Here is a 17,047-nt window from a genome sequence, read left to right on the forward strand (position 1 = left end):
CCGGGCTCATCGAAGACCCTCCGGAAGGCAGTGAGGAAAGCTGGAAGATCGGACACCAGGAAATCCCCTCTCTCCCATAGAGGGTTTAGCCATGCCAATGCTTCCCCGGTGAGGTGAGACATGATGAACGCCACCTTGGCCCGGTCGGAGGGAAACTGATGTGCCAGAAGTTCAAAGTGCAGCGTGCACTGGTTCAGAAAACCCCGACATAAGACGGGGTCACCCCCAAAATGAGGAGGCGCAGAAAGCCGGGGTCCTAGGCTGGATGCCGTGGTATTGGTAGGCAGCGGCGCCACCGGAGCGGGTGTCGCTCGGCTCGAGGCGGGCACAGGTGGGACAGACAGCGTGTCCAGGCGAGAGTTGACAGACCGCAGGTAGGTCAGGATGGTCTCCTGTTGGGATCTCTGACGAGAAACCTCTTGGTACAGGTCAGCAAGCGAAGGAGCCTGGGGGCCACCGGGTTCCATGGCCCGTGCAAACTGTTACTGATTTGGGTGGTGGAACCTCTATGCTGCGGAGCAAGGAGGGACCAGAGGGGCGTAACTAGGTATCAACTCGGACTGACCAAGGTCGCACGGCGGCTCAATCTACTCCATGAATCAGGAGCAGAGGGACCAGGTGCTACTCTGGGCCTTTCCTTGTATGAGAGCTGGAGTCCAAGCGAGCGCCTCGACACGCGTTTCTCCTTCTGGCTTCGTAGAAAAAACGCAACACTACCAATTATTTTGCGGAAGCGCGGCGTTTTCGCCGCCATTGACTTGCATTGGAACGCATGGAATCCGCATCACTGCATCTGTACATGCGAATTCCATGCGTTTTAATGTGCGGATGGTACCCGGGTTTGGAGAGGAGGAGACTCTCCTCCGGACCCGGGTACCATAGAACCTGAAAAAAAATAAAAAATAAATATTATACTTACCTTCTGATGGCCCCCGATGTCTTTATCCGATGCGTCCTGGCTTGCCGGCAGCTCGCGATGATCTGAAAAGGACCTGCCGTGACGTCATTTAGTCATGTGACTGGTCACGCGACCGCTGAGGTCGGCAGGCCATCAGAAGGTAATTATAGGTGTTGAGCGAGTATGTTCTGTCCGAGTATGCTCGGGCTGAGCTCCGAGTATTTACAGCTGCTCGGTGATATGGTTGAATCGCTCCCGTGTGCATGATTTGCAACTGTTTGACAGCTTTATTACATGTGAGGAATTTGTAAGAAATAGACATTCCTCGTAATAAAGCTGTCAAACAGTTGCAAATCATGCACACGGGAGCGATTCAAACATATCACCGAGCAGCTGTAAATACTCGGAGCTCGGCCCGAGCATACTCGGCGAAAGGGTTAATAGAACATACTCACTCAACACTATTAATTCTATATTTATTTTTTATTTTTTACGGTCACACTATATAAATCCATGCAGGTTGCATGGATTTATACAGTATAGTGTGACCAAGTTGTCAAGCACTTTCCAAGTGATGCTAAAATCGCTTGGAAAGCGCTTATCAACCCGCATGCGGAAATGCATGTGAAGAACGCTTCACTTCCGCTTGTCCCTGGCAGGAAAAAAGCATGTAAAATCTGTTTTTTCTGCCAGGGAGATGCAGAAACGCTCAAAAAAAATCCGGAGCATTTCTGCATCGTGGGCACATAGCCTTACATTAATTGTATGACTCAATATTGAGCACACGTAGCCATCTATACACAGCGGGAGGCCGCACGGTGCCATCTATACACAGCAGGAGGCTGCACGGCACCATCTATACACGGCAGGAGGCCGCACGGCGCCATCTATACACAGCAGGGGGCCGCATGGCGCCATCTATACACAGCAGGAGGCCGCACTGCGCCATCTATACACAGCAGGAGGCCGCACGGTGCCATCTATACACAGCAGGGGGCCGCACGGTGCCATCTATACACAGCAGGGGTCCGCACTTAGCCATCTATACACAGCAGGAGGCCGCACGTAGCCATCTATACACAGCGGGAGGCCGCACGGTGCCATCTATACATAGCGGGAGGCCGCACAGTGCCATCTATACACAGCGGGAGGCGGCATGGCGCCATCTATACACAGCGGGAGGCAGCACGGTGCCATCTATACACAGCAGGAGGCCGCACGGCGCCATCTATACACAGCAGGGGGCCGCAAGGCGCCATCTATACACAGCGGGAGGCAGCACGGCGCCATCTATACACAGCGGGAGGCCGCACGGCGCCCCCCCCAGAGACAGCAGGAGGCCACACGGCGCCATCTATACTCAGCAGGAGGCCGCACGCAGTCACACGCACACAAACATATACAGACATATACATACACGCATAAACACATTTGAAGCACAAAAATACATATAAACAGACATCACACAATGATATCTGCCTGCACACACACACACACATACACACACTCACACTCTCACACACACAGACACACAGACTCACCATCCCCTGACACGGCTCCAGTCTTCCTGCTCTTCTCCGGTGCAGCACTGCAGACCGGGCGCGCACTGCGTGACATCACAGCTAGGAGACACGGCCGTGCACAGGGCCGTGTCTCCTAGCAGTGACGTGGCCGGGCCAGCACAGGGAAGTTAACTGCTGCAGTGCTGGCCCGGCTGAAGAAGAAGTAGCGGCCGTTCGCCGCTGCTGGGGGAGCGGTCCGGTGGTCCCCCGCCGCTGTCTGCCGATATGTGCCGCGGCACCGCACATATAATGAGGGTAATTTGGCCATAGACACCCCGGAGCTCCGGCCCTCTGGAGGCTCGGGGCCCCGGGCGGTAGCCCAGATTGCCCTAATTATAATCCGCCTATGATTGCACTAGACGTTTTATGGTCCCCACCACCATAGATGATGTCTTGGATTTCTTGTGTACTGATTCCCTTATACTGTGTGCACATGTATGATTAGTAATGATCTATTTAAACCACTAGTTGGCACATGTATACCCTATGGGAATCATTGCATTAAGAATAAGTCTGTCTGTAAGCCTTTATTGTATGGCTAATCAATTTTGATCTCATGTATATATTTGTTATGATATGACCAAGATTTTATAGCCTGACTGCATCTATGGAATATTATTTCTCATCCAGTGTACTGTTCTTTGATTGTTCATAATCCTCACCTATGTGTTTTTTTATTGTTTTTAAAAAATATTGTTCTGCGAATTCAATTTGTATTTAAATCGTTTGGGGTCTAGTTTTCTTTTTCTTTTTTTTCTTTTTTATTTCTGTATATTTGACCCACCTTAATTTTTTTTTGGCCAGTTAGGTTCCTTACATGTGAACACAACCCTACAAACAAATTTGCATCAAACAATTTAGCAGAGCTGCATGTGGACTTATTTTTGTTGTGACAAGCTGTAATTTTTATTTGTACTATTTTGTGGTACATGCGACTTTTTGATCACTGTTTGAGAAGCAAAATTAAACAAAAAACTGCAATTCTATAATTTGTTTGTATTATATTAAACACCATGCACCATTAGGTATAATTGTCATGTTTCCCAGATTATACCCTTTTTATGTTTTACTACTTTTGTATAAGAAAACACTAACAAAAAAAAATTTTGCGGTTTTTTTTTGGTCATCATATTCTAGAGCCCTAACTTTTTCATTTTCCTTTTATACTGCTATAGAAGAGCTTGTTTATTTGCATAACAAACTAGTTTTCATTTACCATTTTGGGATACATACAACTTTTTGATCGCTTTTTATTTCATTTTTGTTTTAAGCGAGATGAACAAAAACAGCAATTATACGTTGTTCCTATTTTTTTTAACATAATTCATAATATAGTTTTATAGGGTTATTATAAATATGGCCATACCAAATATGTGCTGTTTTAGTGTGGGTTTGGTATTTTCACAAATAAACCATGTTTATTTTTACAATACTTATTAGGCCCAAAACGGAACTTGAAGGTGTGATCCTTTGATCGCATTGATTATATACACTACTATTAATGTAGTTCAGTGCAATATCTTTCCTGTCAACGTTTGCCTAGGGTCACGGTCTGATCCGAGAAAATCGGCCCAATTATGCTGATCACACTTTGATCAGAGTATGATCAGATTTTCTTGGATGTGGAGAATAAAAATAAGAAAACAAATTCTCCATCTTCTCCATTCTGTCAGTCCGCGAAAATTGAACCACATTCGCATGTCATCCGAGTGTGGTCCGATTTTTTCCACAGACCCATAGACATGAATGATCACATGCAATCCGATAATCGGTGGGAACTCGTGCATGCTGCAAGTTTTTTTCCTCGTACCACTCGGTACAAGGAAAAAAAAATCGGACATGTGCACAGCCCCATAGAATAATATGGACACGAGTGCTATCCGTTAAAACGGCGGATAGCACTCATCCAATTTTTATGGTTGTATGAAAGAGCGCTTGGACTGCCTATTAGACCTTGATAGATGATAGACATGTTAGGCTTCCGTATCGCAGCACATGCAAGTGAATGTAGCATTGCGACCCACAAGGTGCTGCAACCATGACAAGCAAGTCGCAAAAAACTCTGAACCTATTGAACATCTATGAATTACATGTTGCAGTTAAGGTATCTCATGGGTCACAATGTGATTCCATTCTTTTGCACTGTGCAGCAATGTAGCAGTGGCACACAGCGATCTTTAGTCATGTAACCTGTGTCATGGAGAAAGTCACTGTGCAGCTTCCGCCTTAAAGGGGTTGTCTGGTCTTAGGCTACAAGTCTGCAGTCACTCTATGTTGACTATAGACTTGTAAAACCACACATCGTGTGGAGGTTGTGAAGATTCTCCGGTGCCGGGAATGGGCGTCATGTGATCACAAGTATTATTATTATTATTATTTATTATTATAGCGCCATTTATTCCATGGCGCTTTACATGTGAAAAAGGGGGTATAATACAAGAACAATTTCAATAATCTTGAACACAATGTGACAGCGACTGGTACAGGCGGAGTGAGGACCCTGCCCGCGAGGGCTCACAATCTACGAGGGATGGGTGAGGATACAGTAGGTGAGGGTAGAGCTGGTCGTGTAGCGGTATGGTGGAGCGGTGGTTACTGCAGGTTGTAGGCTTGTCGGAAGAGGTGGGTCTTCAGGTTCCTTTTGAAGGTTTCCACGGTAGGCGAGAGTCTGATACGTTGGGGTAGAGAGTTCCAGAGTAGGGCGGAAGCACGGGAGAAATCTTGTATACGGTTGTGGGAGGAGGAGATAAGAGGGGAGTAGAGCAGGAGATCTTGTGAGGATCGGAGGTTGCGTGCAGGTATGTAACGGGAGACTAGGTCGGAGATATATGGAGGAGACAGGTTGTGAATGGCTTTGTATGTCATGGTTAGGGTTTTGAACTGGAGTCTCTGAGCAATGGGGAGCCAGTGAAGAGATTGACAGAGAGGAGAGGCCGGGGAATAGCGGGGGGACAGGTTGATTAGTCGAGCAGCAGAGTTTATGATAGATTGGAGGGGTGCGAGAGTGTTAGAGGGGAGGCCACAGAGCAGGAGGTTGCAGTAGTCAAGGCTGGAGATGATGAGGGCGTGCACTAGTGTTTTTGCAGATTCATGGTTTAGGAATGTGCGGATCCGGGAGATATTTTTAAGTTGGAGTCGGCAGGAAGTGGAAAGGGCTTGGATATGTGGTTTGAAGGAGAGTTCCGAGTCCAGGGTTACCCCAAGGCAGCGAGCTTGAGGGACTGGGGAGAGTGGGCAGCCATTGACTATGATGGATAGGTCAGTTGGGAGGGTTGAATGAGATGGCGGAAAGATGATGAATTCTGTTTTGTCCATGTTAAGTTTTAGAAATCTAGCAGAGAAGAAGGATGAAATAGCAGACAGACATTGTGGGATTTTGGTTAATACGGAGGTGATATCGGGTCCAGAGAGGTAGATCTGTGTGTCATCAGCATAGAGGTGATAATGAAAGCCATGAGACTCTATGAGCTGTCCCAGGCCTAAGGTGTAGATGGAGAAGAGCAGGGGTCCTAGAACTGAACCTTGGGGGACACCGACAGATAGGGGGCGAGATGAAGAGGTGGTGTGTGAGTGGGAGACACTGAATGTCCGGTCTGTTAGGTATGAGGAGATCCAGGATAGGGCCAAGTCTGTGATGCCGAGAGATGAGAGAGTCTGTAGTAAGAGGGAATGGTCCACTGTGTCAAAGGCAGATGACAGGTCTAGGAGGAGGAGGACAGAGTAGTGTCGCTTAGATTTGGCGGTTAGTAGGTCGTTTGTGACTTTAGTCAGTGCAGTTTCAGTAGAATGGTGCGGTCGGAAACCAGATTGTAGGCGGTCAAAGAGGGAGCAGGAGGAGAGGTGGGAGGACAGCTCAGAGTGGACATGTTGTTCCAGTAGTTTTGAGGCATAGGGGAGAAGTGATATGGGGCGATAGCTAGACACAGAGGATGGGTCAAGGGAGGGCTTTTTGAGGATGGGTGTGATTGAGGCATGTTTGAAACATGAGGGGAAGACACCAGTTGTTAGTGACAGGTTGAAGAGGTGGGCTAGGGCTGGGATGAAGATAGTGGTAAGGTTTGGGATGAGGTGTGATTTGCATATTTCTGGCCACATTCAGACTAGACATGTCAGGCCTCACTCAATACACTTGCATTGAGCGAGGCCATACATGTCTAGCCGGCACATGAATGCATGTATGCAAATCACATAATTGCAGTCATGAGTCCACCGCTCCCGGCACCAGCGAATGTTCACAGTGAGCAGTGTGTGCGCTGAGAGGGTTCACAGTACTGCAGTCACTCTTGACTGCCGACTTGTAGCCTAAGGCCGACAAGCCCTTTAAAGGCTATATCCAGGACTTGTTAAAAAAAAATGTGGCTAAGCAGTAACAGGCAGGTCGTTGCTACCTACCTGCCTGTTGTGCCCAGCACCATTCTTTGCCGCCACAGAGCAGTCACTGACCGCTCCTGCCGAGGATTCAGCTCCTCCCTGTCGACAGAGCAGCATTTCCTCTTCCGGTCTGCTCTACTGACAGGGCGGGACTGCTGGCTGCGCTGGCATAATTCTTATTCAAAGCCAGCTCCCCCAGTTAGGCAGCGGGGATCCGGCTGTCAATCAACATGACATTGCAGTCTCTCCCTGTCAACAGAGCAGAGCAGAAAATAAACCGTCACTCTGTTGATGTGACGTCAGAAGAAGCCACTGAATGGCCGGCAGGAGCGGTAACTGACCATTCCGTGGCGGAGGAGAAGGTGCCAGGCACAACAGGCAGGTACGTTGCAACCACCTGCCTGTTAGTGCTTAGGCACATTTTTATTTTTTGCAAAGTACTGGATAACCCCTTTACTGAAAAACCACAAGGTTGCATTCGTTTTCCAATATAGCTTAGCAGTATGAGGCAAACATGCGTTGAGTAGAGCAGTGGTTGAAGTGGTATCTAATGTTAGAACATAAATAGGCATCACTTACCCATTATAGCATCAGTCTCTGCACACATTGCATAATAATAAGCTCTTATATCACGGATCTCTTGGCTTGTGAAGCTACCAGTGCAGTTTTTGGTATAAGATGAATAGTAATCAACTTGATGCATGGCTTTTAATGGCAACCATTTAGGAATAGAAACATCCTTATAGGAAACCTATGTTAGGCAGATGGATGATAATTAGTATATAATTTGCTTTTTACTACTTTCTCATACAAAATTTTATTAAAATTAAACTAAGTTGTTAAAAAAGAAAGAAATGTAACATTTGTATTTACTATTTAGGCTAAGTGCCCACGTAGCGTATATGCAGCGGAATTTCCGCAGCGTAAACGCTTGTTAAACGCTAGGTAATCCGCCCCCCATGGTCCCCAAGGGGATTCCGCAAGTTCTATGCCCATGCTGCGGATTTTTCCGCAGCCTTTATGCTGCGCTCAAAAATCCGCAGCATGTCCATTAATTTTGCGGAAGCGCGGCGTAATTGCCCCCATTGACTTGCATTGAGACGCACATAATCCGTGTCAGTACATTTGTACTCACGGATTATATGCGTTTCAATGTGCGGATGGTACCCAGTTCTGGAGGAGAGGAGACTCTCATCCAGACCTGGGTACCATTGTACCTGTAAAAAAAAAAATAAAGTTTATATTCACCTTCCGACGGCCCCCGGTCTCCTTCCCTGTGCTTGCGGGCAGGACTGAAGGACCTGCGGTGACATCACAGTCATGTGACCGCAGACCCTTCAGTGCAGTGTCCCGCGATCAGCTGGCAGACAGGAGCGAGCGCAGCTACACACGCCGGGCCATCCGAGGGTAAGTATAGGTTTATTTTTTTATTTTTAAACATTCTTACTGTCACACTATATAAATCCATGCTGTTTGCATGGATTTATATAGTGTGACCTAGTTGTCAAGCACTTTCCAAGTGATGCTAAAATCGCCTGGAAAGCGGTTGTCGATCCGCATGCAGAAACGCATGTGAAAATGCTTCAAATCCGCATGTATTTGGCAGGAAAAACGCATGTACAATCTGCATGCGTTTTTCTGCCAGGGAGATGCGGAAATGATGCAGAAATTTTCTGCTTCATTTCTGCATCGTGGGCACATAGCCTTAGGCTGTGTGCCCACGTAGCGTTTTTCAAGCGTATATGCTGCGGAATTTCCGCAACGTAAACGCTGGAAAAACGCATGTATATCCGCACCCCATGGTCCCCAATGGCATTCCGCAATGTCAATGCCCATGCTGCGGATTTTTCCGCAGCGTATATGCTGCGGTCAAAAATCCGCAGCATGTTCATTAATTTTGCGGAAGCGCAGCGGAATCAATGTGCGGATGGTACCCAAGTCTGGATGAGAGGAGACTCTCATCCAGACCTGGGTACCAAAGAACCTGTAAAAAAAAGAATAAAATAAAGTTTATACTTATCTTCTGATGTTTTCCCTCCGTCGCGCTGTTGTCTGAAGGACCTGCCACGTCATTGAGTCATGTGACCCACCACATGACTCAATGACGTCACCGCAGGTCCTGCACACAACAGCGTGAGCCGCTCAAGCCTCCGGACGGGGCAGAGAATGCATCAGAAGGTGAGTATAAAGTTTATTTTTTTATTTTTTTACCATTCTGAACAAGTTGTCAAGCACTTTTCCAAGTGATGCTTGGAGAAGTGCTTGATAACCCGCATGCGGAAATGCATGCAAAGACGCCTCACAAACGCTTCTACCTGGCGGGAAAACCGCATGTAATATCCGCATGCGATTTTCCCGCCAGGGAGAAGCGTAAAAAATATGCTTCAGGTCCGCAACGTGGGCACATAGCCTTAGGGTTATAACTTGTGCATGTTTCTTTCTATCTCAGTTTATTTCCAGATTTGCCACCATTTTCATCTGCTCTATTGAGAAATTCATATTCATAATCCAAAGAAAATCTAATTTATCAGTGATCCTCTGCAGGTCTTGTTAATAGTGTATCACCTCAACTTAAAGGGGTTGTCCAGTCCAAACCGATAAGTCTGTAGTCACGCTGTGTGACTGCAGACTTACATACAGTGCCTTGTGAAAGTATTTGGCCCCCTTGAACTTTTCTACCTTTTGGCACATTTTTGGCTTCAAACATAAAGATATAAAATTCAAATTTTTGGGGGAAGAATCAACAACAAGTGGGACACAATTGTGAAGTGGAACAAAATTTATTGGATATTTTACACTTTTTTAAAAAATTAAAAACTGAAAAGTGGGGAGTGCAATATTATTCGGCCCCTTTACTTTCAGTGCAGCAAACTCACTCCAGAAGTTCAGTGAGGATCTCTGAATGATCCAATGTTGTCCTAAATGACTGGTAATGATAAATAGAATCCACCTGTGTGTAATCAAGTCTCCGGATAAATGCACCTGCTCTGTGAAAGTCTCAGGGTTCTGTTTCAAGTGCAGAGAGCATCATGAAGACCAAGGAACACACCAGGCAGGTCCGAGATACTGTTGTGGCGAAGTTTAAAGCTGGATTTGGATACAAAAAGATTTCCCAAGTTTTAAACATCTCAAGGAGCACTGTGCAAGCGATCATATTGAAATGTAAGGAGTATCAGACCGCTGCAAATCTACCAAGACCCGGCCGTCCCTCTAAACTTTAATCTCAAACAAGGAGAAGACTGATCAGAGATGCAGCCAAAAGGCCCATGATCGCTCTGGATGAACTGCAGAGATCTACAGCTGAGGTGGGAGAGTCTGTCCATAGGACAACAATCAGTCGTACACTGCACAAATCTGGCCTTTATGGAAAAGTGGCAAGAAGAAAGCCATTTCTCAAAGATATCCATAAAAGTCTTGTTTGAAGTTTGCCACAAGCCACCTGGGAGACACACCAAATATGTGGAATAAGGTGCTCTGGTCAGATGAAACCAAAATCAACTTTTTGTCCACAATGCAAAACGATAAGTTTGGCGTAAAAGCAACACAGCTCATCACCCTCAAAACACCATCCCCACTGTCAAACATGGTGGTGGCAGCATCATGGTTTGGGCCTGCTTTTCTTCAGCAGGGACACGGAAGATGGTTAAAATTGATGGGAAGATGGACGGAGCCAAATACAGGACCATTCTGGAAGAAAACCTGTTGGAGTCTGCAAAAGACCTGAGACTGGGACGGAGATTTATCTTCCAACAAGACAATGATCCCAAACATAAAGCAAAATCTACAATGGAATGGTTCAAAAATAAACGTATCCAGATGTTAGAATGGCCAAGTCAAAGTCCAGACCTGAATCCAATAGAGAATCTGTGGAAAGAGCTGAAAAGTGCTGTTCACAAACGCCCTCCATCCAACCTCAATGAGCTCAAGCTGTTTTGCAAGGAAGAATGGGCAAGAATTTCAGCCTCTCGATGTGCAAAACTGATAGAGACATACCCCAAGCGACTTGCAACTGTAATCGCAGCAAAAGGTGGCGCTACAAAGTATTAACTCAAGGGAGCCGAATAATATTGCGTGCCCCACTTTTCAGTTTTTAATTTGTTAAAAAAATTGAAAATATCCAATAAACTTCGTTCCACTTCACGATTGTGTCCCACTTGTTGTTGATTCTTCCCCAAAAAGTTAGAATCCCTGCTGCACACAGTGCATGCGCTGGGGGGATTCATTAGCCTGCAGTCACACGGAGTGACTGCAAACTTACCGGCTTGGACCGGACAACTCCTTTAACAAAATGTGCATTATAAAGACTCATTCAGACATCTGGGCAAATTGGTCCGAGCATGGACCACTAATACACCGACTACCAGCAGCTTCCCTGACCCAAGTGTGACAGCCTCATAGAAATATATGAAGCTGTCACGCCCGGGTCGGAGAGCCGTGAACAGTCCGTGCATTACCAGTACAAAATTGGACCAAGATCCATGGAAGAGCATGTTCAGATGTGGGCATACAATGCAAATATTCTGTCCAGATTTGCCAACAAAAAATCCTCAATCCTCAATTTCAGTAGAAGCAAAGTGGATGAGATTTTTCCCAAAACTCAGCAGCATGCTGCGATTCTTAAAGAAGTTGTTCACAACTTTTTATTACCCCCCCAATGTATCCCCCAGGGGCCTCTGAGGGATTTTATAATTACCTTGTGCTGCAGACATCACGTGACCCGCCACTGATGTCACATCAAGTGAGGCGTGACATCAATGACGCGGTCCTCATAGTGGCTGCTAGGTTGTGGGCAGGGTTACCCCCTGCTTCACACCCAGCATCCACCGTGCACTTTCCCAATGAATGGGCAGAGGGAGAGTGAGCGGTGGATGCCGGGTGTGACGTGCGGGGTAACTCCGCCCACAACCCAGCATCCACCGGTGGAACGCAGAAGAGAGAGACCCCCGGCTGCATCCGTAACCATGACGTGACATCAGTGGATGTCAGAGCCGGCTGCAGCCGGGGGTCACGTGATGCCTGTGAGCGGCCAGTGATAGCGCCGCTCACAGGCAGTAACTGCACCGCAAGGTAATTACAAAACCACTTAGAATACATTGGGGGGGGGGTAATAAAATGTAGTGAACAGCCCCTTTAATCTGCAGGATGTCAACTTTCACTATATAAAAAAAGTATAGCGACACACTTCTTAATTACATTTCATTTAGCCCCATTGCCACAGGCATAAAAAAAATCCAGCCCCAGCCGAGCCATCTGCCTTTATAAACATTTTTGAAAGAATGGATTGCTTTAAAGAGGCCACTGAATTTGAGCATGGACCTGTAATAGGAAGCCACCATTGCAATCAATTTGTGAAATTTCTTCTCTCCTAAATATTCCTCAATCAACTGTGAGTGGTATTATGGAAAATTAGAAGTGTCTAGGAACCACAGAAACTCGGCATTAAATGGAAAACCACATAAGGTTCGAGGGTAGGGTCATCGATTGCTGACTGCCATAGTAATAAAGTCACAATTGCTCAGTTGACTCAATAACCACAAAGCTATAATCCTAAGACATTAACATCAGCAAAAAACCTGGAGATTTATGGCAAGGGTTTATATGGACAAGCAGAAGCCTTCCATCACCAAGCGCAATGCTAAGCGACTGATGAAATGGTGTAACGTAAGCTATCAGTGGATCTTGGCGTAGTGGAAACATGTTGTGTAGAGTGACAATTCACACCTCTGTCTACCAGTCTGATGGACGAACCTGGGTTTGGCGAATGCCATGAAAGTTATACCTGCCCGACTGCATTGTGCCAACTATGGAGGTGGGATAATGCTATGGGCTTTTCAGAAGTTTGCCTTGGTGCCTTAGTTCCAGCAAAGGAAAATCTTAATGCGTTAGCATAGCATGACATTTTGGAGAATTTCTATGCTTCAAAATTTGTGAGAACTGTTTGGGCATGGCTGGGTGAATTTGGTGTGGAAGAGATTCATTGGCCTGTACAGAGCACTGACCTCAACCCCATCCAACACGTTTGGAATTAAATATAATGAATTGTGAGTCAGGCTTTCTCCTCCGTTATCAGTGTCTGACCTCTAAAATGTTTTTTTGGATGAATGAGCAAAAAATTGGCACAAAATTCAAAATCTTGTAGAAAGTCTTCTGAGAAGAGTGGAAGCTGTTATACTGTATTTTTCAGACTATAAGACGCACCAGAGCATAAGACGCACCTAGATTTTAGAGGAAGAAAATAGAAAAAAATTGAAGCAAAAAATGTGGTCATAAAGTACTGTTATGGGGGAGGGGATATGCGGCTGAAACTGTTAGAGGGGTAATGTCCCCCAATTCTGTTAATATCCCCCATCCTGGTATATATGACCCCCACCTTCCTGTTATACGTGGCCCCCATCCCCATCCTGGTATGCATGGCACCCCTCATCCCCATCCTGGTATGCATGGCACCCCTTATTTCCATCTTGGTATGCATGGCATCCCTCATCCTGGTATGCATGGCACCCCCCCATCCTGGTATGCATGGCACCCCCCCATCCTGGTATGCATGGCACTCCTCATCCCTCATCCTGGTATGGTTGGCATCCCAGATCCTAGTATGCATGGCACCTCCATCCCCATCACGCTGCACACAAAAAAGTAAAGGATTCTACTCCCTTCCCCTCTTCCCCTCTGCTCCAGCGCTGCATCCTGTTCTGCTGCCAGCAGCTGATCTCACCGTGTGAGCCGCGCATGACGTCACTGCCATGCGCCCTCACATGGTGAAATGATCTGCAGGAAGATTCACTGCTCTCCACGCCGGGATTATGGGCGTGGGAGTAGTGACTTCATTCTCAATAGCGGGCACAGTGTAGCCGCAGCGCCGCTCCTGCAGCGGCTGGGCCATCGCGTGTGCCCGCTATTAAAGAACATGAATATTCACTCCTCTCCATGCCCATGGGAATGGGAGTAGTGAATAGTCATGCTCTTTAATAGCGGGCTCATGTGACCGCCGAACCGCTGCAAGAGCCACGGTTGCAGCTGATACTGTACGCCCACTATTAAGGAGAATGAATATTCAGTGTTCCACACCCCCATGGGTGTGGGGAGCAGTGAATATTCATTTTCTTTATCAGGGGGCACAGTGTAGGCAGCAGCAGGCAGTACCTGCCTCCAGTGCCCCGCTCCTACTCCGCTGCCGCTCCCCCCCCACACCACCCACCATCCAGAGCAATAGTACATTCGGACTATAAGACGCACTTCCCACTTCAAAATTTTGGAGGAAAATACTGCGTCTTATAGTTTGAAAAACATGGTATGTAGCTGCAAAGAAGGGACCAACTTCAAATTAATAGCTATAGATTTAGAATGGGATGTCATAAAAGCTCCGGTAGGTGTAAGGTATAGGTTTCCAAATACTTTTGGCCATATACAGTGGTGCTTGAAAGTTTGTGAATCCTTCAGAATGTTCCATATTTCTGCATAAATTTGACCAAAAACTACATCAGATTTTCTAAAAGAAAACCAAATGAAACAAATTAGTTAAAATATTAGAATTGTCATTTTTTTAAATGAAGCAAAAACATAAAACAAAGGCCAGTACACCATTTAGCATAAGTGTATTATGTAGGTGCATATGTATGCTGTGACCATTAACAAACAAATATAACGTAGAATAAAAACATAATCAATAGGCTCACTGCAGTAAGTAAATAAATAGTAGCACATGTGAACACAGGGTCCTTAGCTGCCATTTTAAAAAAAAAAGGTAAAAGTCTTCCCACCGTGACGAGGTGTAGCCAATTAGGATGGTCACTGGCTATGTGACAACAGGCCTCAAATAGATAGGGGAAGAGCAGGGTCTATGCCTGACTGTTTTAAACACCTGCCCAAGGGGTTAGGGACCATCCTGATTGGGAAAACTTTGATAAGGTGGGAAGACTTTTACACTTTTTAATCTAAAACAAACGTCAACTAAGGACCCTTCTTTTTTACATGTGTTACTGTTAGTGGTGAGCGAAAGTGCTCCGGTAAGGGGTTAACCGAGCATGCTGACCAAGTAGTATAGTATGAACATGAAAAATGGCTATTTTATATTTTAAATCCATATTGAAATAAAATAGGAACCAGACATGTCAGCATTTGTAGATATCCTACCTCAGTAGACTAGGGGTCATTAGTACAGACATACTAAAACATAGCTTTAGATTGAGTTTGCTAACAGTCTGGGGTTTAATCTTTATTGCTGAAGGGAATTAGCCTTTGTATATGCCATGAGAGATCCGATGTAGAACCAGACACAGACAATTGCACAATATTGTAAATAAGACTACAGGCATATGGCTTAAGATGGAGAAGCTTATTGTAGTACCAAAAATATAAGTGGTTATCTGAAACTCATTATGATATATCCAACCTTTAATTAATATTCTGATTATATACTCTGTGTTAAGGTATACTTTATCTGTGAATGTATCTCACTGATACATAGCTTCTTAACACAATATACTGTCTGGGAAGAAAATCTTGTTCTGATTTATAACCTGGGGTAGGATTTACTGTTATTATATGTAAACATTATGACAGAAGTAGAATGGTCCGTGAACAGGTCTTGTCCGGTATTGGTTATCTATGATAGCTGGCCACTGTCACGGGATTGGAATGTTATACAACAACCTATGAACTTTCATGCTTACGTAATATTAGGTTGTGTAAGCCTTTTTCTAAAATATAAAAGCTGTTGAAGAATTCAGTTATGGCAGAAGCATTGTGGACCTGTGAAGAGGACGCTCTTCACAGTGTAGGACCTAGTACGCATTCTCTGCCCATCGCTGAACGCTTCTCCAGCTGAAGTTTCCGGACAGATGATGTACATGCTACTAGGGAAATCGTTTTCTTCTTCTATCTAATAGTAAGTATGTAACCTTTATAGGTATTTAACCTTTGTAACCTTTAATCTACAAAAGCGTACGCAATATCATAATATCATACTATTCCTTTGATTCTGTATTTTATCTTTCAAATTAACTGTTATAAATAAAATTACATTATATTACAAGTGGTTGCCTTCTTTAAAGCCGTATCCGAACCTTATTGCTAAAACTTTGGCAATACATAATTTGGCGTAGTCGGCAGGAAAAGCAGAAGGCTCAAAAGTTCTTTTTATTGGAAAGTAGAAGGGACTCTGTGTGATAGTCTGATATTGCGTAAAACATGCCTCTCTTTAAGAAAAAAGAGGTTGTAAGTGTTTCTGTAGAAATTCCAGGGTGGGAGCAGGCTCCTTACCATATTTTGGCCAAAGAGTGGTCACAATGTGTTGGATTAAGTGAATCATGGGATAAATGTTTAAAAAAGGCTCAACCTGCTGATGTGGTGACATGTCTGCAAAAAGTGAGAGTGGAAAAAAACAGGATTTGGGTGCTGTGAGCAGGAGAGGATGGATTTTGTTACATGCTTATAGGAGACAGCATGAGGAACGGCTTCAATTGCTGCGAAGAATGCAAGCCTTAGAACAGCAAAGGTGTGAAATGCAGAGTGCTTTGACAGTGTTGCAATGTCCAAATAGGCTGCTAATGGATAAATGTGATGGGTATCAACATGTTGCAGAAAAGGCAGCTGTATGTGTAGCTCAGTACAAATACAAAAGGAGGCGAGGGAAGGTTAATAAAAAGTCAGGGGTTTCACATAATAGAAAGGTTACAGTAAAAGATCCTGAATCACCACAGCAGGGGCCGGGCAGGACACGGGGAGAGAGGATCTTTATGCTGAAGTTAAATCCTTGATACAGGAATTCAAAGCCCAACAGAAGGGGGCATCATTTTCTCCTAATAAGATGTCTTCATCTGAAATGGAGGATCGATGGAGGGAGACAGATAAAAGTGATTGAAATGCTGGCCACGCCCCAAAAATGTTGGTAGATACAGGGGCAAAGGCCAGTTTGATTAATGGACCTTCAAAACAATTCAGTGAGTGCAAGGGTATAACTACTGTAAGGCAGCACTATTCATCATGCTGAGGGGCACTCGCTTCACCGGGTCAATTAAAGCACACATGCAACGTCTTTCCAGTATTTCACAATCCAGCAGTTTATTACTTATCATAAACCGCTCATAACATAGTCCATCTCAGTAGCTCGCCGACATATTACACATATAATGTCCAAGAGCCTTTCCAGTGACAGATATGTCCACTTGGCTCCAGATACAGCCTTCAGCAAGGTGACAATATCAATGTCCACATC

General features: G+C 45.3%; 1 protein-coding gene across 1 annotated transcript in view; it reads right to left on the bottom strand.

The window, feature by feature from the left end:
- ARSK (arylsulfatase family member K) overlaps window positions 1-17,047 on the bottom strand; it is a 215,035-nt gene that overhangs the window by 127,244 nt on the left and 70,744 nt on the right. The window contains exon 5 of the mRNA XM_073678306.1: window positions 7,411-7,582. Coding sequence (XP_073534407.1) covers window positions 7,411-7,582 — 172 coding nt within the window. The remainder of the gene's footprint in view (window positions 1-7,410; window positions 7,583-17,047) is intronic.

This window comes from Phyllobates terribilis, unplaced genomic scaffold (genome assembly GCF_046119375.1).
Source record: "Phyllobates terribilis strain yellow unplaced genomic scaffold, ASM4611937v1 Scaffold_1__5_contigs__length_1240528914, whole genome shotgun sequence".
In the NCBI taxonomy this organism is placed as follows: domain Eukaryota; kingdom Metazoa; phylum Chordata; class Amphibia; order Anura; family Dendrobatidae; genus Phyllobates; species Phyllobates terribilis.